At 39.9% G+C, this 27,120-nt stretch overlaps 1 protein-coding gene across 1 annotated transcript; it reads left to right on the forward strand.

Annotated features, from left to right (window-relative positions):
* LOC122560488 (cell death-inducing p53-target protein 1) lies at window positions 1-27,063 on the forward strand. Its single transcript, XM_043711134.2, has 5 exons — window positions 1-57; window positions 13,909-14,002; window positions 15,774-15,911; window positions 18,753-19,035; window positions 24,495-27,063. Exons 2-5 carry the CDS (start codon window positions 13,918-13,920, stop codon window positions 24,604-24,606), a joined length of 618 nt encoding a protein of 205 aa, XP_043567069.1. The 5' UTR covers window positions 1-57; window positions 13,909-13,917; the 3' UTR covers window positions 24,607-27,063.
* Window positions 27,064-27,120: the final 57 nt, after the last annotated feature.

Raw genomic sequence — 27,120 nt, forward strand, 5'->3', positions numbered from 1 at the left:
GCCGCCTCAGAGCTCGGACGCTGAGGGCAGGAGAGAGAGCGGCTCGAGGTCCGACCGGTGAGGCAGCTTTCGCCCGCACAGTTCGCGGTCTTGTAACAACTGCGTGTGGCTTTTGTGGGGGAAGGGAGTCGTTTGCTTCTCGTTCAGATCCCGGGCGCAGTTCTAAAAGGAAATGAACCGTTAATCCGAAGTGAGCGGCTCTCCGCCGCCTCGCCGAGGAGCTGGAAGCTGTTGTGATTGTTTTGCTCGCAGTGCCCTGTGGGAGTTGTAGTCCTCCAGCCCCGGCTTCACCCGTCACTTATTGCGGATGCAGCGGGGGCCCTTGGACTACAACTCCCAGAGGCCCCCGCGGCTCCGGCCTCCTCCTCCTGCCGACTGAGACCAAGGGGGTAAGGGGAAGGGAGCGGGAGGTGAATGATCCCCGCCGCCCCCCCAGTGACTCTAACCGGCTTTCCTTCACCAGGAGCAGTGTAGCTGCATTTAGCGGTTCAAGGCTCTTGCTGAATAATCGGTTTTAATGCTGGAGGAACGGTGGAATTTTTCAGAAACGAATCCTGAGCCGAGCGAAAAAGCACCTCTGGCCAAATTCTCCACTTGGAGTGTTTCACATGTTGGATGTAATGTAATGTAATGTAATGTGAGGTTGATACCACAGCAATGCAAAATTGGTCATTTGCAAATGTTTCTTAAAAGTCTGCCCGGTACTTTTCAAGAGGGCATTATCCCTTTTAACTTGGCACAGTTCTTCATTTTGCTGGTACTGAATTTGCTTGTGGATTGATATTCACGATATCTGTTTCTAGCCAATTTAGAATCTCAGGATAGCTTTTTTTTTAATAATAAAAAAAACGAGCCTCCCATCTAACCTCGGGTGACTGACTGACTACCTGCCATTTTCAGATGAGGATGTGCACACGATTGTAACATTTGGAGGTACCTGCACATGTCGAATTGCAGTATCCTGTGTGGGAAATAGTTTGTTTTTGTGAATATTGCAGTTGAATTTGAAGGTTTTGTTTGGTTTTAAAGTAGTTGCATTTCATGGGACTCATGTCTTGTTTTAAACACCTAATTTGTATGGTTGTCCTTTTATGTTTATAAGAAGTTTTATTTTTAAAGGTTGTAAAAGATTTATGGCATAAGCAATTATCTATTTTGATTCATTAAGTTGTTTTACAGACTGGATACCAGATACTTCAGAGGATCAAATTATCTTTCAGCTTCAAAGTTTTAATGCAATTTAAGCCCCTCTACCCCCACCTATCAACTGTCATCCTTCCACCATGAGATATGACTAAATTTCTTGCACATCCTTTTTGAAAGTTTTTAATTGCTCATTGATTGGTGTTTGTTTTTAGTTGAGAAGCACAAAGTTGATTAACCTCACTAAACAGCCCTTTTTTTTAAAGACACTCCTTAGTCAATCGCCTTTGTATGATTTTGTCTGATTTTGTTTGATTAAAACTGTCTTTTTAGAAAGCTAAACTAAAGTGAAAGGGTTATCCTAGTAGATTTTAGTGTTAAATATTTTCAAAAAAACAATGGGGTGTATCAAGGTTATAATCAGTGATTAGTTAAAATCAGCATTTTTCTGCATTCCCTTAATGCTTATTCCAAAATCACAATTACTTAGTGACTGTTAGTCAAAAATACTCAATATTCAGGTGAATGCAGCAACCAATTTGTTCAGTGCAGGTTAAAATAAATAAGTGAATAAAATATTCATCAATAAGTCTGAGGAAAACTTGCTGTGCTGAAATCTCCACTAGTGTCTCTCCACTATCTGAAAAGTGCAAGACAGGGTATAGTAGATAGGGATGCTATTGCCCTGGACAGAATATATTGAAAAACAAAAAAAGGGACAGTTGCTCTTCTGAGGGCATGCTACAGACATCCAACTTAAGGAAGATGGTTAGCTCAGCATTGGTTCATTTCCTGCACTGGCTGAGGTTGCCATGATGTACTCTCTTTCTTAGCCTGTCCCCTTGCCAGAGGTGTGGGGACCCTCAGGTTGAACCACCACCAGTCATCTCTCTGTAATGACCCTGTAGTCTGTTCAAGTAATATAATGAGATGGATAGATGAGCACATTTGCATGGAAATTAGAAAGGTGCAGGAAGAAGTGATGATTCAGTCACCTAAGTCAGTACTGAAACAAAGGCAAGCTTGGGGATCCCTGCATGCATCTGTGCTTCTATAGTCGCCACACTCTCGTCAAGGGATGTCCAATATTAGTCTGAGGCTGTGAGGAAGGCAACTGTTCAGTGCCTTTTCTTCCTTGTGAGAGTCCTCTTTGCCTTTGCTGCTATAAAGGACAGTATTAAGAACATGAACTTTGTATTTATGGTTAATTTACTGCTGGTCCACAATATTGACATGACATTTATAGCCTTGATAATTCTGGTCAAAAGCGTGGTGCTGGAAAATCACAGCATGTCACGCAACATTCCAGGAGCGGTACATCTCTGGTCTTGTATTCTAAACCTCTTGAAAGCTAACATTGCATTTGCCTTCCTAACTGCCAACTGAGCCTGCATGTCAACCTTATGAGGATCCTGAACTAAGACTGCCATGTCACCTTGTGTTTCTAAAGCCTTTTCCCTTCAGAAAATAGTCGACTCTTCTATTCTTCCCACAAAAGTGTAACATTTTACTTTCCTGCATTATTTTCTATCTGCCACTTCTTTACCCTGTCTTGTAACCTGTCCTGTTCCTTCTGCAGCCTCAACATGACCTGCCCCTCTGTCTACCTTTGTCATCTGCAAACTTTGCCTTCAGTTCTTTTACCTGGATCATTAATGTTTAACATGAATATTTGTGGTCCCACCACTGACCACTGGAACACTACTCGTCATCATTGCCTTCTGCCAGTCACAGTCCTCAATCCGTGCCGTACTTTGCCCCTAACACCATGGGCTCTTCTCTTATTTAGCAGCCTTGAATGGCACCTTGTCAAAGGCCTTCTGGAAATCCAAATAGATCACATTCACTGGCTCTCCTTTGTCTAACTTGTAAATTGCTCAAAGAGTTCTAACAGATATCACACATGATTGCCCCCTTGACAAAGCAGTGCTGACTCAGCCTTATTTTACCACACGTTTCCTAGTATTCCGCAATCTAATTCTTAATAATGGAGTCTAAAATCTTACCAGCGACCAAGATCAGGCTAAATGTCCTGTAATTTCCTTCTGCCCCTCTTAAACTAGGGTCTTAAATTGTCAAGTTGAATATCTTGCCATTAGTTCTGGTATGCAAAGATATGCTTTCATTTGAGTTGTTGAAAATGTACAATAGCAACATGGTGAATAATATGCCCAAGAGAGAATGTGCCAGAGCTGCAGCAATTTAAAAAGGCAGCTCACCACCACCACCTCAGGGAATCTAGGGATTGGGAATAAATGTTTGCCAAATTTGCGAAGCCCAAAACCCATGAATTAATTGAAATAAAGAATACAGTCCTGCTCTATCTTGTTGCTAATCTTGAAAACATCTGTTGCTTCATCATAACTGAACTGGAGCTATATATGTTTGTATGTAAGAAGACAATGGTGCGTAGGAGGACTTTTTTTCTGTACAGGTAGAGGTGGCTGACTCCATTAATAGGTCAGAGGCGTTGGTGTTGCCTGCTCTATTGATGGGAGTTTCCTGTCACTGGCAAAGTGAGGAAATCATATTTGCAGTTGCTTTACCAGCTCTGAAACTGCACTGAAACTCTACGTGTTGCCAGAGTGTGCAAAATGTTAGGCACTAGTAAGTTTTTTTTGGGGGGGAAGGTATTTGGAAGTAGAAACCTTGGTAATTGTTAATGTCTGTAATTTCTACCCCTCCCCCACTCCAACTTCTGTACAAGGTAACAATGTTTGTACCATGAATATCCTGAAGCACAGCCCTTTCCTTTCAACAGAAAGACAAAAGCTCTGTGTCGTGGCCATATTGATTTTCCACTTCTGATTGTTTTGGGTGGAATGCCATCTTTCCTTGGGCTTTACCATTGACAAGACACCAGTCACTAGCCTGATCTTTGTCACTGGTAAAATTTTAAACTCCATTATTAAGAATTAGATTGTGGAATACTTGGAAATGCTGCATTCTACGATGGTAGGCTTGCTGTCCAACTCCTGCAGGGTTATGTCAGGAATGACAATGAGAGCTGCTTCCTTGTCAAGATTGTGGGTGGCACGGTGGCACAGTGGTTAGCACTGCTGCCTCTCAGCGCCAGAGACCCGGGTTCAATTCCTGCCTCAGGCGACTGACTGTGTGGAGTTTGCACGTTCTCCCCGTGTCTGCGTGGGTTTCCTCCGGGTGCTCCGGTTTCCTCCCACAGTCCAAAGATGTGCAGGTCAGGTGAATTGGCCATGCTAAATTGCCCGTAGTGTTAGGTAAGGGGTACATGTAGGGGCATGGGTGGGTTGCGCTTCAGTGGGCGGTGTGGACTTGTTTGGGCCGAAGGGCCTGTTTCCACACTGTAAGTAGTCTAATCTAATCTAATTCTTTGTTGCATAGAGTATGAGGGAGTAATCCCATCACCTTTAGTATGGCATGTTAGGCTCTTGGTGATAAGACTGTCTTTGCCAAAGGAATTGCTGGGTTTGTTGCTTTTTGCAGAAGGGATATGGAGCGGCAATGTGAACTCAATGGCCCAGTTCTAAAGTGTGTTTGAGGCAGAGGGGCCTAGCTATACATAAATCTTTGACAGGCTGTATGGAGAGAGTGGTTAGCAAAGCATGTCATTTTGGGCTACATAAGTAGGGATCTTGAATACAAAAACCTTTTGGTTAGCCAACAAATAGCATTGCATTCAGTTCTGCTGTAACACGTTAGAGAGAATGTGAGGGGATTCCAGAGATTTGGAAACTTAGTTGCGAGGTTACATTGGTGAAGGTAGGCTTATTCTCTCTCGTAAAGGAGAATGAAGACTTGATGTCGGTGTACCAGGTGAGAATTGGCTGAGATCCTATAAACAAAGAAAAGTTTGCATTAGCTGATGTTGTAAGGACTTTGTTCATATTTTTAAGATTTTGTACAAGGTATGCATGGAGATTGTGAGGAAGTGATTTCTTCAGCAGTGAGTGCAGATAACCTGAAACCACTGTCCATAAGGGTGATGGAAGTTGAGATGGTCAAAGGAAATTGGATGGCTGTTTCAAAAGAAATAAACTTTCTGGGAGAGAGTAGGGATAGTGGACTGACTGGATTGTCTACAGCAGACCATGAATGGCCTCCTGCTCTGTAAATCAATTGCCTCTCTTTGCCAGTATATGCACAATTACACAAACACTTACCTTGTCCTTACTGGCGTCAAGATTATGTTTGTTATCCCATCCACCGGATTGAACATCAGTTCCCGACCCCAGCACGATGTAATTATGTGATGCAATGACGCAAGTTAGAAAGCCACTTTGGATAATTCCAAACCTGTGACTCAAATCAACTAAAAGAAAATGCGTTTCAGGAATTTATTCATTCATCCTTAATTGCCCTTGAGAAGGTGGTAGTGAGCTACTCTCTTGAATCACAGCAGTTCACTTGATTTAGATGCACTCAGCGCTGTCAGGAATGGAACTCCTTGGATCTTGATCCAGTGATGATAAAGAAACAGCAATTTTAATTTCAACACACCATCGTGTAGTAGTTTGGAGGGAAGTTTGCAGGAAAGTTTTCAGGTAGTGGTGTTCACATGCATTTACTAGTGTTATATAAAATTGCACATTCTCGAAAAAGAACTGTCCGATGGATAAAAATGCCCATAAATATGACAGACCTGTGAAAGCAGGTTGTTTTCTTAATGACTGCAGCTTCTTGTTTTTGGAGAGGGGGCAAATGGTGGGTGAGTGGGAAAATGCAGCCATCCTTCGGTGTAATATTTGACAGACGTATACTTTCTTCAGCACAATGGTACATGTTGTACACAAAAGCTGTGAATAGAAACAGAAACAGACTCTTCGGAATGCCTGTTCAGAATCTAGATTTTGGAATTAAAACAGTAAAGTTGCTGGAATTGATGTTCTTCTGATGCAGTAGTAGTTTGCAAATATATTCAGAGCTTAAAGTGTTGCTGGAAAAGCGCAGGATTGAAGAAGGGTTTATGCCCGAAACATTGATTCTTCTGCTCCTTTGATGCTGCCTGACCTGCTGCGCTTTTCCAGCAACACACTTTTAAGCTCTGATCTCCAGCATCTGCAGTCCTCACTTTCTCCTCCTTGCAAATATATTCAGACAAGTTTTATTAAACATGTCTGTGTAATATTTGAATGTTTTAATCATCCTTGGCAATATAAATTAGCTTGGATTTTGTCAATGCAAATATTAATGTATGTTAGCACTACACTTAGAATTGTTTTGTGGCAGAAGTCACGCTTTCAATAGATCTGTACCATTTGTAACTTTTTAAATAATTAAATGTACTAGGAAGAAGAGCACAAACGAACCAATGTAAAAACAATTTGCTGTATGAGGTAACTACATATGCATGACCATGGAAAGCAAATGTGTTGATACATGCTAATTAACCACCTGAACCTTGTTACGTGGACAGTTTGTATAGAAGTATCCCTGTAGTCTAACAGTTATAATAATTATTTTGTGGGGTCTTATAGTGCTGTGAAAATGTCCCTATCTGCAATCCAAATTCAAGCCCCACTTGCCCTGGAGGTGTAGGAGCAGGTTGACCTTCTTTAAACGTGACAATAAGAAAGTTTACTGTGCTGCATAGGGCTTTTTAAAAAAAAAACTATGCATACCATACCTCAATTATTACAATTTGCTTCAACAACTATTGAGATACTAAGTGGGTTTTCATAATATGGAACCAAAAGTTGTTGAGAATTTAAAATTCTCCATGGCGTGGCACAGTTGGCATTAGTTAACACTGCTGCCCTACAGTGGCAGGGACCTGGGTTCAATTTCACTCTCAAGTGAAGTTTTCACATTCTCCCAGTGTCTCTGTAGGTCTCCTCCAGGTGCTCCAGTTTCCTCCCACAGTCCAAAGATTGGGTGGATTGGCTGTGTTAAATTGCCCATAATGTCTAGGGATGTGCAGATTAGGTGGATTAGTTATGGGGGGGGTAAAGAAAACTCTTACAAGGATGCCTTCCTTGAAGAAGCTCTCTGCCTCTCTCTACAAAGATTTCAGTGAGTCCCTCTCTCACTGCACACCCCAGGTCATCTCCTCTGCACAGAAGCTCTTCAGCCACATTCTGAAGCAGACTCGTTACCACAGCCATATCTCCTTTCTCAGCACCTGCCTACGGAAGCATCTGCAGACATCAACCTGGATTAGTTATGGGAAATGGGAAAAGGTGGGTCTGGATGGGATGCTCTTCGGAGGGTTGTTGTGCTCTTGAATGGGCCGAATGGCCCACTTCCATGTTGTAAAGATTCTGAATAACCAAATCTTCATGACTGAGATGTGATTTAAGATTTAATTCCTTGCACTTAGCATGATTATGTCAAAGGCCTCCAGATATTTATGTGGGGGGTAAAGAAAAACCGGATTTGGAAGTGTTTTTTAGAGTGAAAGCTGCTGATTAAAAATTAGGTTTTGCAGAGTTTTTGATGGGCAGGTTTAGAAATTAATGAAAAGCATTAATGACTGTGGAAGGGAATGCATATTTCTTGAAAATTAAAGAAGCAGAAAGTGATAGCTAGCTGGTACACAAGTTTGGTTGATGTTTTACAGGTTTTGTAGAGCAAGATGCTATAGAAATTAACTTAGTCAAAGGGTCTGAAATCAAAGTGTGGGGCAGAAAGGCAGTGCATGGATTCAAATTCAGGTGGTTTGTTGGCAGAAAAAAGCCCTTCATTGATAAAATTTCCAATTTGCTAAATGTTTGCATGGTATTCTGGGGAAAGAAATGTTTTCTTAAAAAACTAAATTCATTGAAAAAGCAGCTAAATATTTGGATGGTTGCTTAAGGAGTTTGCAGAGAAATTTTTTTTCTAGATGTTTGAATTGGAATGGTTTCAGCGCTTTTCTGCCATATATCTATCTTATAACATTCTCTGCAGAAAATATGAAACAGAATTCAGCTCATTCTGCTAAATAGGATTGTAGAACTATGAAGTAGTTTTCTCATACATTCCCTGAACAATTTCATAAACAAATTTTCTCTCGTCCACACGTGCTTTCCTCTCTCTCCCAACTCTCCCATCCACCCTATCATATCTTCATAAAATGTTAATTTCTAAAAACTAATAGATATAAAGCTCAAATTCTCTGCAAGCACATAGTTCTAATAGTTCCCCATTTAAATTCTTTCAACCCATTTTCCTTCAGCCATCAATCTAATCTTGAATATTGACAATAGTTTCAACCTCGACCACTGACCTTGAAAATAAATTCCACACGAATGAGAAACAGTTTGTTTCCACCCACTCTGTCCCATACCTATTAAAATCTGATGAGGAGTTAGCAAACTTAATTGATTTTACGTGATCTAATGAGCTTTTTCTGCATTAATAGCAGAAAGGAAGTCTGTATTCTATATGCTTACAGGTAGAGTGATTATCGGGGACTACAAACTATCCCTCAATTGAGGTGATTCTCAGCATGGATAACACAGTAACTACTGAAGGTGATCCTCTTCAGGCACTTTGACTGATGTTTAAACAAGTTATCAGTTCATTTGAGGTTGCTGTGTTGTCTTCGTCACGTAGTTGATTACGCTACTTGATAGCATTGTTGTCATAGATACACGACTTCACATAAAATTTTATGTCTTATTAGTTAGTAATTCCTACGTAGTTACAGTCCACACTTCATTTCAGGTATTTTTGTCAGATATTGTTTCACCAATGCAGTTTTTTTCTCAAGTTGTTTTGTTTCTGCAACTAACAGCAGTGATGCACATCCTCTCCTCTAAGGTTTATTCCTGTATTTGAGCAATAGCATTAAGTCACATTATTCACCATTTTAATGTCTCTATTATGGATGTTTGTATCCATCTATGTAAAATAAACTATAATGATACCAAATAAGAAAGTGCTGAAATTAACTCAAATTTAGATCTGAGCTGTGATAATGTGAAGGACCACAGACCTAAACGTTTATCTCTGTTGCACGGTCTACACTAGAGCATCTCCAAATAGGGCGTTGTGATCCCAAGTGTGGTTGCGAGCTGAAAATTCAGAGGTCATGTGTTCAAAAGCAGTAATGACCAATTTCTGTCAGTCCCCCTCCTGGGGTTTCTCTCCCTGAACAATAATTTTCAAGCCTTGAAATGTGGTCACAGTAGGAAAGACATTGGGAACTACTCCTCTGTGTAGATGCTGCCTGACCTGCTGAAATCTTTTCCATTATTTTCCTATTTCTATTTCCAATTTCCAGCATCCTCAGTATTCTGCTGTTTGATTAGTACGATTAATGTCATCCTCCTACCATGACAAAAATACTAATTAGAGAATAACAAAAGGTACTTTATAATTTTTTTGCTATAAACATTGCGAATTATACAGGAAAGATGACGTTTCTCAGAGGGAAGTCTAAATCTGTTGTAATCTTTGCAACGGTGCAGTCAAGAAGTGATCTGTAGTGGATGACTGCAGTATGGTCAGGCTGGAGGATGTGAAGAGTCAAGTTGAAGTGCTATTAGAAGTGATTGAGAGGAAGGAAGTCTCAGTGGAGGAGAAGTTGGAGATTGGGTGAAAAGAGATTGAAATATGAACTTAAATTATGTATTCAAGTCAGATTCACAAAGGTCAATACTGAAGGATTGCTCTAATCTGAGGTGTATTGGGTGAAGGTGAATCCAGTCACCTATAGTGGAACAAAGGGAGCTCAGAGGTGAGAGTATGGAGACTGTTGTTGAGACAGAACTGGAAAGCAAGAGACATGGAAAGATTTGAGCACGAGGGTGAGAACTTTAGCTCTATCACTTTAGGAGCACAATTAGGCCATTCAGCCCATCTGCTGCACCGTTCAATGAAATCCTGGCTGATTTCATTTTCAACTTTGTTTTCCTTTACTCAATAACCCACCCCCACCCAATTCCCTTGCTGATTAAAAACCTGTTTATCTCAGCCTTGAATATGCACAGCCCAGCCTTGACAATTTTCTGCAAACAATAATTCCATAAATATATTACCTTCTGAGAGAAGAAATTCACTTTCATTTTGATAAATCTGCAACCTCTTATTTTGAGATTATGTCCTCTACTCCCAGACTTTGTGTCTACAAGGGAAGCATCTTTTCTGCATATACCCAGTCAAGACCCCTACAAATCTTGTATGCTTGAATAAGGTTACCTCTCATTGTGCTAAGTTCCAGTAAGCATGGGTCCCACCTACTCAACCTTTCATATCAGCCTGGTGAATCTTCTCTGGACTGTCTCCAATGCCAGTGTATCTTTTCTAAATTAAGGTGCCTAAAACTGTTGGCTGTATTCCTGCTCGGGTCTTAATGCCTTGTATAGTTTTAGCACAACCTCCATTCTATACTCTGTTGGAACATAGAACATAGAACAGTACAGGCCCTTTAGCCATCGATGTTGTGCCCAGATCAGACTAACCTACATACCATTCATTGTACAAACTTCCATGTACCTATCCAAGAGTCGCTTAAATGTCCCTAACATATCTGACTCTTCTACCACTGCTGACAGTGCATTCCACGCACCCGCCACTCTGTGTAAAGAGCCTACTCCTGACACCTCCCCTAAACCTTCCTCCAATTAACTTAAAATTGTGTCCCCTGTGATAGACATTTCAGTCATGGGAAAAAGTATCTGGCTATCCATTCTAATTATGCCTCTCAACATCTTATACACCCTTATCAAGTCACTTCAGTGGGAAAAGTCCTAGCTCCTTCCACCTTTCTTCATAAGACATGCCCTCCAGTCCAGGCAGCATCCTGGTACGTCTCTGCACCCTTTCTAAAGCTTCCACATATTTCCTAAAATGAGGCAACCAGAACTGAACAAACTATTCCAAGTATGATCTAACCAGGGCTCTATAGAGCTGCAGCATAACCTTACGGATCTTAAACTCAGTTCCCCAGCTAATGAAAGCCAACATCCCATACGCCGCCTTCACAACCCTATCAACTTGGCTAGCAATTTTGAGGGATCTGTGATCCCAAGATCCCTGTGTTCCTCTATACTGCCTTTAACCCTGTATTCTGCATTCAAATTCGACTTTCCAAAATGAATCATTTCATACTTTTCCAGATTGAACTCCATCTGTCATTTATCAGCCCAGTTCTGCATCCTGTCAATGTGCAGCCTTCATGTCATCGGCAAACTCACTAACCACCCTTCCACTTCCTTATCCAAGTCATTTATAAAAAAAATCACAAAGAGCCAAGTTCCCAAAACCGATCCATGCGGAATATCACTGGTCACCGAGCTCCAGGCTGAATACTTTCCATCTACCACCACCCTCTGCCTTCTATGGGCCAGCCAATTCTGTATCCAGACAGCCAGGTTTCCCTGCATCCCATGCCTCCTTACTTTCTAGAATTAACCTACCATGGAGAATCTTATCAAACACCTTGTTAAAATCCATGTACACCACATCTACTGCTCCACCTTCATCAACATGTTTTGTCACATCCTCAAAGAATTTAATAAGGCTTATGAGGCATGACCTGCCCCTCACAAAGCCATGCTGACTATCTGTAATCAAATTATATGGATTTCCAACTAATCATAAATCGTATCTCTCAGAATCCTCTCCAATACTTTGTCCATTGCTGACGTAAGACTAACTGGTCTGTAATTCCCAGGAATAACCCTATTCACTTTCCTGAACAAGGGAGTAACATTTGCCACCCTCCAGTCATCTGCACTACTTCAGTTGACAGTGCCAAAGGCACGACAGACCTTTCCCCTTATTTTCTGTAGAACCTAGTTTGTATCCCATCTGGCCCTGGGGCTTTATCTGTCCTAATGTTTTCAAACTTTTCAGCACGTCCTCCTTCCTAAAATCAGCTTGTTCTTGCATATCAGTCTGTTTCACGCTGTCCTCTCAAATGTCAACGTCCCTCTGTGTAGTAAATACTGAAGCAAAGTATTCAAAAGAACCGCTGCTTCTTCATCTGACTCCAGGTGCAAGTTCCCTCCACTATCCTTGACCAGTCATACCCTCACTCTGGCCATCCTCTCATTCCTCACACAAGTGTAGAACGCCTTATGGTTTTTCTTATCTTACCTTCCAAGTCATTTTCATGCCCCTTTCTAGCTCTTCTAAGTCCATTCTTCAGTTCCTTCCTGGCTACCTTGTAATCTTGTAAACATCCTTGCAGCCTCAACCTGAGCTTGCTTCTTCCTCTTAACTAGATGTTCCACATCCCTTGTCATCCAAGGTTCCTTCACCCTACCGTCCCTTCCTTGCCTCAGTGGGACAAACCTGTCCAGCACTATCAGCAAGTGCTTCCTAAACAACCTCTACATTTCAGTCTTGCATTTCCCTGAGAACATCTGTTCCCAATTTAGATGCCGCAGTTCCTGTCCAATAGCACTAATTCCCCCTCCCCCAATTAAATATTTTCCCATACTGTCTGCTCCTATCCCTCTCCAGGAGTATCATAAAGGTTATGAAGTTGTGATCACTATCAATGAAATGCTCTCCCACTGAGAGATCTGACACCTAATATGGTTTGTTGCCAAGCACCAAATCCAACATGGCTTCCCCTTTTTAGATGGCCTTTGACATATTTCATCAGGAACCCTTCCTGGACACACCTGACAAAAACTGCTCTATCCAAACTGTTTCAACTATGTAGGTTCCAATCATTATTAGGGAATTTGAAGTCACCTATGACAACCCTGTTACTTCTGCACCTTTCTAAAATCTGCCTCCCAATCTGGTGCTCCGTGTCTCTGTTGCTCTTGGCAGGTCTGTAGAAAGCTCCGAATAAAGTGACTGCTCCTTTCTTGTTTCTGGCTTCCAAGTCTCAGTAATGGCCACAACATCATAGTTCCAAGTACTGATCCATGCTCTAAATTCATCAGCCTTAATCCTGATACTACTTGCGTTAAAGTAGACACACTTCAACCCATCCCACCTACTGCACCTTTGCCCTATCAAGTGTCTATCCCTCCTCACAGACTCTCTGCACGAGTATCTGGCTGTTCACTACATATTCTATTATCTGATCTGTAGCTTAGGTTCCCAGCACCCTCTCCGCCAATCTAGGTTAAAGCCCCTCTGAAAAGCTCTAGCAAACCTCCTGTCCAGGATATTGGTGCCTTCCAGTTCAGGTGTAGCCCATCCTTTTTGTACAGGTCCCACCTTCCCCAGAAGGTGTCCAAATGATCCAGTTATTTGAAGCCCTCCCTCCTACATGGCTGTGCTGCTACGTGTTCATCTGCACTTGCTCTCTATTCCTAGCACGTGGCACCTGTAGCAATTGAGATTACTACTCTGCTCGTCCTGCTGTCTCGCTTCCAACCTAACTCCCTATATTCTCTTTTCAAGTCCTCTTCCCTTTCCTTTTGAAATAAAGACAATCATTCAGTTTGTCTTTTCTATTATCTGCTAAACTTGGCTGCTTGCTTTTTATGGCTCATGGATTTAAAAACTCTCAAATCCCCCCGTCTGTAGCTTTCTGCAGCCTTTACTTAAATAATACTCACCTTCTCTATTCTTGCTGCCAAAGTGAATAACCTCCGATTTTTCTTACAATAAAACGAAGTGCAGATGCTGGAAATCTAAAACAAACAGTGGTGAAGAAACTCAGGTCAGGCAACATCTTGTAGAGAGACCGACAAAGTTTCAAACCCTTCGTCGGAGCAGTCTGACACCTGAATAGACCAGAAAAGCTGGAGCAGAAGTATTGTGGGGAGATTTAGCAGGAGTGCTCACAATGGAATGATTTTGGTAGAAAAGGCCTTGCTTATTTACACAAGTTTTAGGAGCCTTGTTAATTAAGTTGATAAGATTTTGGTCTCTGATTTTTTTTTAAATCGATAGTGGTGAATAATGTCGGAAGAACCACCACCTCCATATCCTGGGGGACCTTCTGCTCCATTACTTGAAGAGAAACCAGGACAGCCACCATCAGCAGGTACAAATAATATTTTGGCTAAAATATTTTGTAAAATACTTACTGAAGTTACAAGCATATTGCCCAAAATTGGGCAGTCCGAAGACCAGAATTTACAAAAGTATTGTGAGCGTAGGTGAAACGTCTGACAGTTTGTCAGTTATTAGGTGTGTACTTCAATCACTGTTGTGGCAGTAAATCAAAAAGTCAAAACAAAACTGTTGCAGAGAATAGGACAGTGTTTTATTATAAGAATATCTTTTGACATAAAGTACTTGTATTAAAAAAAAATGCTTTTTGTGCAGTCAAAATACTTCCTTGTGATGCTGAAAGTGAAAGGTTGAGATGGAGGAAGACCCAAATTCAGCATGATTTCTGTCCTAGAGGTGCTGGATTTTGGACTTTGCAGATATCTGAAGAATAAATCTGTCTCCATGCTGAACGTCATTAGTGGAAATATTTGCATCAAAATTTTTAAGACTTCAGAACTTTTGTGTGATCTGAATTATCGACTTTTCTTTCTTTTTGAAAAATCACTTTTATATTGAAAGGGAACAGAAAATGAGGTTAGATTAACAATGCAATTTGAAATCCATTACAAAATTAATTTGATATGGCAACTTTACCTTGCAAACACATTGTGTATTTAAATTACATATTTAATATTAGTGATTTTTAAAGATGTGATGAATAGTAATCCATATATAAATTTGGTATTTACAAGACATTTTGCACCTAGGATGTCCTTTGCATCTTGAGCTGGTAAAGTGTTATAGCACAATGTATAAGAGTGGACAACTGCAAAAGGTGAAAGGCAGTAAGAATTAAAAGCAGAACAAGTAACTAGAAAGCTACCACTGGAAAACAATTCGGTATTCACAATGCATCAATCCTGAAAGTCATTTACATGGTGTGATTTAATGTTTGAAACATTATTGAATGTAATTAAGGAAATTGTTCTTTGGTAAATGAAGCTTGTAAATCAAGATTTTGGATTTCTAAGTCTAATTTTTAAAGGATCAAAAGTACTGTTTTGATACAGTCCATTGAATTTATTTTGTCTTTTTAATATCTTGATTTCATCAGTTTCACCAGAACAATGACTGTTAACTGCATGTTGATTCTATAGTTTGACTTTGCATGTTGTGTACAACAGCATCAGTAAGTGTTTTGAGGAGGGAAGAGAGTGGAGGAGTTCCTGTTTTACAAGGTGTGCACCTCCACTTTAACCTTGATTTTTGAGTGTGTCATCCTTTCAAAGGTATAGGCAATTGAGCATCATTCACAAATGCAAGTTTTGTCTGATTGTTTTATTAATGACTCTTAAGTAGAAGCTGTGAAACAGAAAAAGTTGGACAGGGTGGCTCGGTCGCACAGTGATTAGCACTGCTGCCTCACAGCGCCAGAGACTGGGGTTCAATTCCTGCCTCAGGCATTTGTCTGTGTGGAGTTTGCACATTCTCCCCGTGTCTGTGTGGGTTTCCTCCCACAGTCCAAAACTGTGCAGGTTAGGTGAATTGGCCATGCTAAATTGCCCGTAGTGTTAGGTGATGAGGTAAATGTAGGGGAATGGGTCTGGGTGGGTTGCGCTTCGGCGGGTCGGTGTGAACTTGTTGGGCCGAAGGGCCTGTTTCCACACTAAGTAATCTAATCTAATCTAGAATTTAATCATCTCGGGAGGGATAAACAATTATCTCTTAGATAAGAAAATGTTACCTCAAAATAATAATTCACACTATCATTCAGTTGTATTTTTGTTACAATGTGGAAATATTTTTGCCTGTTTCTTCAGTGCATATGCCGCCCATGACTACTCAAACTCATGGGTATTCTGTCCCACCAGACGGTGGACCACCTCCTTATGAGCCAATGGCGCAACCAGGATTTGTACCACTCCACACACCAGCAGAAGGTGGTATGCCACCACATGGTAATTAAATATCAAAAACTTTAGCATGATTGCTGAATTTGTGAATCTGATAGACAGCTGATTGAACTAACCTTCATAAATATGAAACAATACTGGTCGTTATGTAGATATTCGGAGTTAAGGTGTGAAAGGTTCAGTTTTGCTTTTCAATTAAAACTTTATCAGAAGTATTTCCTGTATAATGATTCAACTGGTTTGGTGGAATCCAATGTTGTGTTATAGAGACATAGAGCATGTCACAGCATGGAAACAACTCTTTTGGTCAAACTCGTCCATGCTGGCCAGATATCCTAAATTAATCTAGTCCCATTTGCCAGCACTTGGCCCATTTCTCCCTAAGCCCTTCCTATTCATATATCCATCCAGATGCCTTTTTAAATGTTGTAATTGTACCAGCCTCCTCCACTACTTCTGGCAGCTCATTCCGTACACGTACCACCCTCTGTATGAAAATGTTGCCCCTCTCACCTTTAAAACTATGCCCTCTAATTTTGGACTCCCCTCCCCTGGGGAAAAGACCGGCTCGATTTACACTATCGATGCCCCTCGTGATTTTATAAACCTCTATACAGTCACCCCTCAGCCTCTGAGGTCCCAACCTATTCAGCCTCTTCCTATAGCTGGCCTACATGTAAAATTAAAAACAGAAAATGTTGAAAATAGCTGGCCTAGCAGTATCAGCAGAAGCAGAACTGAATTCTGATGAAGGGTTACAAATTGAAACGTAAGCACTATTTCTGTGCAGAAGCTGACACGTTCTTGCAGTTTTTTTTGCTAATAGGCCTAAATAAGTTTTCTTTCAAAAAGAACCTCATTCCCATGCTATTTTTAAAATTTGTGTGATTTACAGTGTCTCTTCAAATCCAGCCTTCTCAGTAATAAATTAGTAACCACATATAACTCCTGCATTCTTCTTCTTGCAGTGGAGAAAGCATTGGCTTATTGGTTCTGGTGCGTAGATTGTAGAACATAGGAGTGGGGGTAGACTATTCAGCCCTTTTGAGTCTGCTCCTCCATTCAATGGGATAAAAATTGATCTAATAACCATCAACTCCACTTTCCTGTCTTATCCCCAGAACCATGGATTCGCTTTATGATTAAAAAATCTATCTCAACCTTGAATTTAACAACTCAACCATTGTGGTAAAGAATTCCACAAATTCACTACCCTTAGAAAAGTAAAGTTACAAATCACACAACACCGGGTTATAGTCCAACAGGTTTAATTGGAAACACACTAGCTTTCGGGGCGTCGCTCTGGCATCTCCAAATCTTAGAAAAGTAATTTCTCTTCATCTGTCTTAAAAATGTGACCTCTGATTCTGAGATTTTGCACTCTGATCCCAGACTCTCCCACAAGGGGAAATAACCTTTCTGCATCTACGATGTCAGGTCCTGTTTTAATACAGGAACTTCTCATTCTTCTAAATTCCAACAAGTATCAGCTCAACCTATTCAACATCTCCTTGTAAGGTCGACCCTCCATACCTGATATCAGCCTAATAAATCTCTAGACTGTCCCCACTGCGAGTGTATCTAAGATAAGGGTCCCCCAAACAGTTCGCAATATTCCAGCTGATTGGTTGTAGTAGAATTGTACTCAAACCAATCAGGTGCAAGTTGCAGAGTTCCCATGTAAACTGAATCAAAAATGTCTCAAGCCAGGTCGAGATGGTGACCAATCTGTAGAACTGAATTAGTCTTGATTAAGGAAATTTTAATACTAAATATTCCAGTTTGCTCCGAGATGAACTGTTACACACTCAGTATGCAGCTATAACACAGAATGCAGCTATTTATCCCAGCCGCTGCACCAGAAGAGTAGTCCAATTTGTCCCATGCTTCATTCTTTTTCCTTGCAACTTTCTTTCCTTCAAATATTTATTACTTTTTTTTTTAAAAGCTAGTGTGGAATCCACATCCATCTATATCTAGTGCATTCAAAACCAAGCAATATGTTTGGTAACTTTTTTTTGCTTATGTTGCCTCTGTTTCTTCACAAATTAACGTCTTCCACTTCCCAACTGTTAGCTGTTGGAAATCATTTCTCCTTATTTCGTTTAACTAAATCCTTCTTCATTTCAAATCCCTCTCATGAATCTCCTTAATTTTCTCTCCTTAAATGAAATTCCAGGTCCTTCATCCCTGGAACAGTTCTAATAAATCTCTTCTGTGCTGCTTCCCAAGACATTACAGCCTTCATAAAGTTTGATGTCCAAAATAATTTTTAAAATATGAGAGAAGTTGAAGAATTATGTACCTTCCTGGTACTCTTTGCTGAATAAAGCTGCTGTTCTGTTCTGTGCAATCTAGGTTTTATGTTCCAGTCATAAATTTAGAACCAGATGTAAACCAAGCATCCTCCTGGATGCTACACCCAACTCTTCAGAAATGTGGAAAATTAATTCTGATAGGCAATCTATCTATATTCTAATCATGATAAGCAGCAGTTTATGAGTGAAACAGCATGAGAATGACCTAGAGTTTTCTGTCAGTGAACATTATAGAATGTCAAATGGTACCAAAATGTGAATTTTAATGTTTTGTCCATTTTGTTCACTTTTTAAAAAAAAACATTGTGGTTTATGCAAGTTTAAACTGCTATTTCTGATGTACCTCAATCACATTATCTATGTACTAAGCATGAATGTAACATAGCATTGTGACACAAAAGTTCAGAGCTACAGGAGCTCAGCTTGAGATTTAGTGAGCTTACACCAAATTATTTAAACTTTAAAATTAACACATTTTTGCAAGGCAAGATAATAAAAAATTGAGCTGCCTTTAACATTTATTGGTAACGTTACTGATCTTTCTGTTTTTCTCATTTTTCCTGGACAGGTTACTATCCAACAGCTGGACATTACCCACCACCAGGCCATTATGTACCCCCGGGTCACTATCCTCCCCCTCCTGGACACTATGCACCTCAGACTGGACAAACAGCAACTGTTATAGTCCCCCCAGGTGCTGCAACAACAGTGACAGTGCTGCAAGGGGAAATGTTTCAAGCTGCACCAGTGCAGACCATGTGCCCTCACTGCCAGCAGACCATTACAACTAAGATCACTTATGAAGTCGGCTTATTGAATACTTTATTCTGCCTCTTCTGCTGTTTTGTGGGGTAAGTAACTACCACAGAAAAATGATAGAAATGAAAGCTTATGGAAACTTCTTGAAGTTTCTTTGGTTATAAAGAATTGCACACAAACTGGAACTCTGAATTAAGGTGAGTTGAATTTCACGTGTAAACTTGTGACCCACTCTTCTGACATATCAGTGTATCTTTTGGTCCTCTGCTTTGACTTACTAATCCAGCTACTTTTGTATTGTCTGAAAACTTTAGCAGTACACCTTTTTCCTAATTATTGGTAGATGCAGTGAACTGGTCACAGAACAGTACTTGTGGAGTGTAGCTAGTCTTTTTCAGAGGTTCTTTCCATTAAACCAATTTTCAGTCTTTGACTTCCTGCCAGGACCATCACAGAAGCCAACCTTTCATCCATGGACTCCGTTTACCACAGCCCATTACCACAGAAAGGTTGCCAAAATCAAAGGTCTCTCCCACCCTGGCAACTCTTTCTCACAATCCCTCTGGTCAGGCAGAAGATACAGAAGCTTGAGCACATGCACCAACAGGTTCAAGAACAGCTTCTTCCCTGCTGTTATTAGACTGATGAATGGACTCTAACTTATACTGATTTCACCTAGCATGTGCCTTGTGTGATGTAACTTGTATACCTCTGTCTAATCTTATTTTTCACTCTTTGGTTTGTATGTCCTTGCTTACTATGATCTGCTTGTACTGCTCGTAAACAAAGCTTTTCACTGTACTTAGGTATTTCAATTAATCAAGAAACAGTGCTGAAGATTTTGGCACCAGAACAAGCTTTTTCACTAGCCAAACTGCTCCAGTACGGCCACAACACTGGCATTTAACCAGCAGTGTAGACAATTTCTCAGTTATGTCCTGTACACAATCCAGACCTTTTAATTTGCTCTGTCTGATCAGCAAAGTGATGGAAATGGTTGGCAACTGTACTCTCAAGTGGCACTTACTTAGTAGCAAATTGCTTATTGATGCTCAGGTCACTCAGCTCCTGAACCCATTCCAGCCTTCTCCAGAGGTGAGAGATATAACTTCAAACAAAATAATTAGACCTAGGAGATTAATAATGATAACTAACTGCAGGTTTCAGTCACCGCTTGGCTTGCTAGACAACTAGAGAGTTGGATCAGATTAATGGCACAGACTTTTATCCCCATTCCAGACTGGTTCTGCTTCCATGTCCTACCCATTGTTTTAACAAAAAAAGTACCCTAGCAATTTACAGTGCTTCAGAAATAATCACCATGGACATGCAGAGAGCTGAAAAAGAAGAATGAAATATTATCATTCTTCTCACCCAGTTTGACTTGTTTTGGGCTTGCTCACTCTTTGGAGATGCATTTAGGTCAACTGTATAACTAGGCAGAGAATTAGTTTTATACATTTAAATAGAAAAAAATAGGAAACATATAAAATGAAAGGAGTCTATTATTCCCAAGTCAAATTTTATGTAATATGATTCTTGTAAAACATTTTTAAAAAAATTGTAATATCTAAAGTGCTTGAGAAATTCAGCAGGTCTGGCAGCATCTGTAGAGAGAGAGAAACCATTAATGTTTTGAGGACAGTGATGTTTTATCAACGGCCCCAAAACATCAGCTGTTTCTTTCTCTACAGATGCTGCCAGTTGTGCTGAGCTTCTCCACCATTTCAGACCACCATCAACTTTGCTTAATTTTAAATAAATTGCTTAACTCTGTAAACCATTAAAATAGAGAGCAGGTACAGGTTATCACATTATCAGTAACACTTAAGTGTTAACCAATTTGGAAGATTAAAAAAATACAGTAAACTTAGTTTTTGCCAGTCAATTAAGTGCCGATTAATGTGTAACGGTGATGTGTATATCCCTTGCAGTATATTTCTATTATTTACTGTGTGTTTATTACATTGATTTTTAGGAAGTTTGTTGATGTCTTAACATGGATTTTTCAGGGTTTACTGGGGTTATGTGGACCTTTTTTTGATTATCTGGAATATTGATCATCTGGCACACTCCTGGTCCCATAGGTGCCAGTTAATAGAAAAATTGCTGCATTTGAAAGGGACTCCCCTAAAAAAGTTGTTTCAACAAACTATGAAGCTTAAGCTTAAGATAATTAGAAAAATACAAAATAGTGTAGCGGAATAAACTTAGAATATTGCTTTTAAAAATCAAGTTGACCCAGAGGTCCAAAGGATACAAGTTTTTTTTTTTCCCCCCACTTGTACAAGAAGACTGAGTTTTATTTTTTAAATCTCTGCAAGATAACTGTGTGGAATACGTTCCTTAAGAAGTCCGAGAATCTATTTTTCGAGGAAATAGATCCCTGGCTGAAGCAAGTACTATCCTGGGTGGACAAGTTTGCACTCGGCACATTGTGTAGTTCCTAGATGGCTCAGAATAGTATTTGTAATGCTAGAACAGTTTAGAGTTAAAATATTGGGACCTTGCCCCAAATATGAGGGAATATAAATTTGTTTTGTGAGTGTCTGGTTTTTCTAAACAAAATGGGAAATTCTCAGATTGTTGAAGCAAACTCTGATTTTATGGTTACTGCTAACACCATGAGTCTCTTGTCACCCAGGAGCTTGTTAATAAATGTTTGTGGTATTACATGGAAACGATTGTTTGGGTCAGATTCTCTCACTCAAAATGGAGAAGCACCTAAGTATTAGTTTGTAGAAAGAAAATGGCTAAGTGTTGCTTAACCTGAGAAAAACATCTTTTAATATTTACATACCTCCCAGTTGTAATGTGATGAATGTAAAATATATTTTCATGTTTTACTACTTATGAAAACAACTAAAATTTTAATTTCAATTTGAGTTTCAGTTATATCAAACTGAATTCTGTAATGTTTTATAATTAGGATGAATAGTTTTCTTGTTATTGAATGACAAGGAGCACAGCAGACTCCTGAATTGAATTGCATTTACCAACAGTGATTCCACAAATTACATTTACATGCTATCAGTAAGGCATTCGATAAGGTTCCCCATGGGAGACTGATTAGCAAGGTTAGATGTCATGGAACACAGGGAGAACTAGCCATTTGGATACAGAACTGGCTCAAAGGTAGAAGGTGGAGGGTTGTTTTTCAGACTGAAGGCCTGTGACCAATGGAGTGCCACAAGGATCGGTGCTGGGTCCTCTACTTTTTGTCATTTACATAAATAATTTGGATGCGAGCATAAGAGGTACAGTTAGCAAGTTTGCAGATGACACCAAAATTGGAGGTGTAGTGGACAGTGAAGAAGGTTACCTCAGGTTAAAACAGAAGGGCCAATGGGCTGAGAAGTGGCAGATGGAGTTTAATTCAGATAAATGTGAGGTGCTGCATTTTGGGAAAGCAAATCTTAGCAGGACTTCTACACCTTAATGGTAAGGTCCTAGGGAGTGTTGCTGAACAAAGAGACTAGATTAGATTAGATTACTTACAGTGTGGAAACAGGCCCTTCGGCCCAACAAGTGCACACCGAAGCGCAAACCACCCATACCCCTACATTATCCCTTTAACCTAACACTACGGGCAATTTAGCATGGCCAATTCACCTGACCTGCACATCTTTGGACTGTGGGAGGAAACCGGAGCACCTGGAGGAAACCCACGCAGACACGGGGAGAATGTGCAAACTCCACACAGTCAGTCGCCTGAGTCGGGAATTGAACCCGGGTCTCTAGCGCTGTGAGGCAGCAGCCCACTAACATCCTTGGAGTACAGGTTCGTAGCTCCTTAAGTCGAGTCGCAGGTAGATAGGATAGTGAAGAAGGCGTTTGGTATGCTTTCCTTTATTGGTCAGAGTATTGAGTACAGGAGTTGGGAGGTCATGTTGCGGCTGTACAGGATATTGGTTAGGCCACTGTTGGAATATTACGTGCAATTCTGGTCTCCTTCCTATTGGAAAGATGTTGTGAAACTTGAAAGGGTTCAGAAAGGATTTACAAGGATGTTGCCAGGGTTGGAGGATTTGAGCTACAGGGAGAGGCTGAACAGGCTGGGGCTGTTTTCCCTGGAGCGTCGGAGGCTGAGGGGTGACCTTTATAGAGGTTTACAAAATTGAGGGGCATGGATAGGATAAATAGACAGTCTTTTCCCTGGGGTCGGGGAGTCCAGAACTAGAGGCATTGGTTTCGGGTTAGAGGGGAAAGATATAAAAGAAACCTAAGGGGCAACGTTTTCACGCAGAGGGTGGTACATGTATAGAATGAGCTGCCAGAGGATGTGGTGGAGGCTGGTACAATTGCAGCATTTAAGAAGCATTTGGATGGGTATATGAATAGGAAGGGTTTGGAAGGATATGGGCCGGGTGCTGGCAGGTGGGACTAGATTGGGTTGGGATATCTGGTTGGCATGGACAGGTTGGACTGAAGGGTCTGTTTCCATGCTGTACATCTGACTATATTTTGGTTAAATTAGCGTCTGGTGCCCAGACTCTTGAACATTAGGTTTCACTGACATATGTTTTTGTGGGATCTTATCTGGTTCCTTTTAAAATCTTATTATTTATTTTAAGACAAATACACTACACAATATTGTGTTTTTTGATTTGTAATATGGCTAAGCCCACAGAATAAAGCATTTGATGTGAGGCCAAAATCTTTATCTGGCTTGCTGCAGTGCTCCAGTGAAGCTCAGCACAAACTGGAAGAACAATATCTTGCTTTCCACCTGGAGACCTTGTAATCTTCAGGACTCCAGATCGAGTTCAATGATTTTAGGACCTGAGCACCTTCTCCCTTGTCCTTCTTCCAATCCCTGCACACTAGGCCTTGCCATCAATGGGCTGCTACCATAACTATCTCATCGTCACCCACTAGCTGACCCCTATTCTCCCAGGCTGACCATTACCTATTCCTTTGTCTGCCCAGTTGCTGTTATTTCCCTCAGTGCTCCATCTCCACCCAATGCTGGCTCTTCCCCACCCTATCTTTAGCATTTTTTTGTTATATGAAGAAGGCCCACTGGACCTGAAATGTTAACTCTGCTTTCTATCCACAGATATTGCCAGACTTTGAGTTTTCCAGAAATTTCTGTGTATGTTTTGGCACTGTGATTTTATTTTGTAATTAAACAATACAAAAGGAACTGGATCTGTTTTGAACTTGGGCATTTTAGTCTGCAGTTCTAACCAGTGTGGGAGCTTTATTGGTGCAACAGATAACGTGTCTTTGCAATGTAGTAGTCTCCCTGTACCCACGGGGATACGTTCCAGAACATCCTGTGGATAGGAGCAAACCCATTCATTTAAATGGGAAACTACCTTCCTGGCAGCCTCCGGGTTCTGGAACATTCCCTTTTATATGTTCGGGCTGCAGGAAGCCGCAGGTAACTGAAACGCGGAAAATGATTCCACGGATACAGGGATTGCCCTGTATTTTCCAATTACCTTTTGAAGGTACCAGAATTTGACCTGTAACAAGTTAAGGTTGTAGAAATGTGGCTGCAAAGTTATTGTTGTTTTTAAAAGACTTTTTTTTTGTTTTAATCTAGATGTGACTTGGGATGCTGCTTAATCCCCTGCTTGATAGATGATCTGAAGGATGTGATGCACACTTGTCCAAACTGTAAAGCTTACATATACACATACAAGCGGGTATGCTAACAAACATCCTGATCCTGTCCAAGAAGTGTTGGAATAAGTTTAAAACAGCCAACTTAAATTGTTCACTTTTTTTAGTTCAATTTAAATCTAATAATCTAAATGATTGTGATATTTACAGCAGTTACTGTGCTGTAATTCAAGCAACTGTGAATGCCTTACTTGCAGAACATATTATGTTGAATTTACCTATGTATAATTATGTGTAAACAGTATAAATGTCATTCCCTACCTAAAATATCTTTCTAACTTTTGAAGTTCCCTGTACAGCAAAACCTGTGCATAGTTATCTTTAAGATGGCAATTGGTTTTCAGTATTTATATATGCATATTTAGTCATTGTGCTGATGGTGTTTAAAAACTAAGGGAAAATAACTGGTTCTAGCTCAAAACATTGCACACCACAGTGATACTTTTGTGATGCATTCTGTTTATTTTTCAGTATGCAATTTGATAAATCATTAAAATGTTGTGTAGAAATTATCACAGGTATGTGGCTTTATACTTGAAACTCCAGGGGACAATATAATTTTGTCTGTCATCCCAAATGCCTCTTAATGGAATCATATGCATGAATGTGTTTTGTTGTAATATTCTTGCATTTGAGTAATTTTACACTTGCATCCTCCTGAAGTTTTAGTTTTATTTAGAAACCCATCCTGATACAGATCTCAACACCACATTTGAAAGTTGATTTGTAGATTATTGAGAATGGTACAATGAAGGCATGCTTTAGAAAGGCAGTATTTACTTTTGAAGTAAAATGTTTTGCTAAAATGTCAGTATTAATACTTGTCAGTTGATTGTTGCCAGACTGCTAATTTTAAACAAATGTTCAGAAAGTTCTAAACTGTCACAAATGATTTTGACTGTAATTATATTGCAATGATAGCCAGTCGTCATTTTTAACCCAAATGATGGGAGTGTGTACAGCAGAGGTTCTAAAAATTACCATGTTTGAATGACTAATTATGCAGAGCTTAGATTTTGTGGGTCAATAGAAGTTTTTTTAATTTGAGGTTTTGTCTGTTACAATACAGAACTGTACCAGGATTTCCTGATGTTCTTTATAGTAACATTGTGAAACATTGTACAGAGCAGAAATCTTGATATATTCAGAATGTAAATGTAATATTATACTCTGATGCTTGTGCAATTTTTGGCAGCTTGCAATTGCCTTTGCTGAGAACTTAAATGCAGCATATGTGAATCTCCCACTTTGCTCCAGCATTATAATTGCAGAGATTTGTTACAAAACGTATTCTGCTTTGAAAGCAAATGAGGCAACACACAAGACATTTATTATAAAATGTATTTATCTTTAAGAAGCAGGAGCCAGAGCCCACATCGGCCAGTCATCTGGTTCTTTGTGTTTTAATGTGCCTGTTATTTAGCCATCAAATTAGCATTAAAAGTAGTCAGTATTAGATGTATTGGTTGTTGATGGTTAAACAAATTGTTTTAGATATCAGCCATGTTTCAACCAGTTTTGTTGTCTCAGTTCAGATTGCTATAAAGACTAACAGCAGGAGGGCAAAACAGTCTTCCTGCTTTGTCACAAGATCTAGCAGTTATCAAAGCAAACTAAACATACATCCAATAGTTCTCCAATTGTGTTTTATCAATTGAAGTGCATCATTGGAAGGATACCATGCAGGTTATTTTCTCAGATGGAATATGTTTTGTGGGGGTCATTTGGTAGGTCACTTCTCATTGTTAAAGCATTTGTGAAAGTTGTTGGTTTTGAAAAGAGGCAAAACAGGTAATTGTTTATTTAGCCCAAAATTGCAGTTTTTAGTCATCCTGATTTGTTGGTGACCACGTGGGTGGGAGAGATTTAATTAATTGTTTCATACTGTGTCTTAATACTGCATTAGATCTTGATTGTTTCACAAGGATGCTGCCTGGGTAACTAAAATAAATTTCCTTTAAAAATAGGTTGACTTAAAATAATCTAATTTGTAATTAAGTAACACAGCTTTTGAGTTGAAGCTTAATTATGTTAAAGCATACATGGTAACACAAATAATTAAATTCTCAAACATATGGTAATTTGTTTTGCACTATTTGCATGAATTCTTGTCTTTTTAAAGATATGCAAAGCTAACATTTACTTGCCTTCATCACCTTTCACATGGAATGAGCCAGGAAAAATTGATTATTGGTCCTAACATCTTTTGTATCTGATCTCCTTTGGTCTTTTAAGTGATATGATCATGTTTGCAAATCTGTTCTAAAAAGCATTCTTTGTTCTGGTTGAAAGTGGTGGTATGCTGGAAATATCTTAATTGCCAAGTGGCTATTTTCTGTAACTCAAACCATTATTGGTTGAGACAGCTTTTGTGTACAAGCTGATTGTTTAAACATTCCTACAATGTACATGTTCATGCATTCTCATGTAGAAATGGGTATATACACATTGGAGATTATTAAATGCTAATGGCACAATTTTGATGTGAAGCTCTTCTGATCTTTTCTTGGCTAAACAGCATAAGGATATGGGGACAAAGCAGGAAC

Source organism: Chiloscyllium plagiosum, unplaced genomic scaffold (assembly GCF_037043375.1).
Source record: "Chiloscyllium plagiosum isolate Xiang-an unplaced genomic scaffold, Cpla_swu_hap1 HiC_scaffold_20, whole genome shotgun sequence".
Classification (NCBI taxonomy): domain Eukaryota; kingdom Metazoa; phylum Chordata; class Chondrichthyes; order Orectolobiformes; family Hemiscylliidae; genus Chiloscyllium; species Chiloscyllium plagiosum.

Excerpts from the sequence above, each read along its gene's own strand:
- LOC122560488 (XM_043711134.2), top strand. The coding sequence starts at position 13,918 with ATGTCGGAAGAACCACCACCTCCATATCCTGGGGGACCTTCTGCTCCA. Across the intron at positions 15,912-18,752 it reads AGGTGGTATGCCACCACATG|GTTACTATCCAACAGCTGGA; the intron begins GTAATTAAATAT and ends TTTCCTGGACAG. Across the intron at positions 19,036-24,494 it reads CTCTTCTGCTGTTTTGTGGG|ATGTGACTTGGGATGCTGCT; the intron begins GTAAGTAACTAC and ends GTTTTAATCTAG.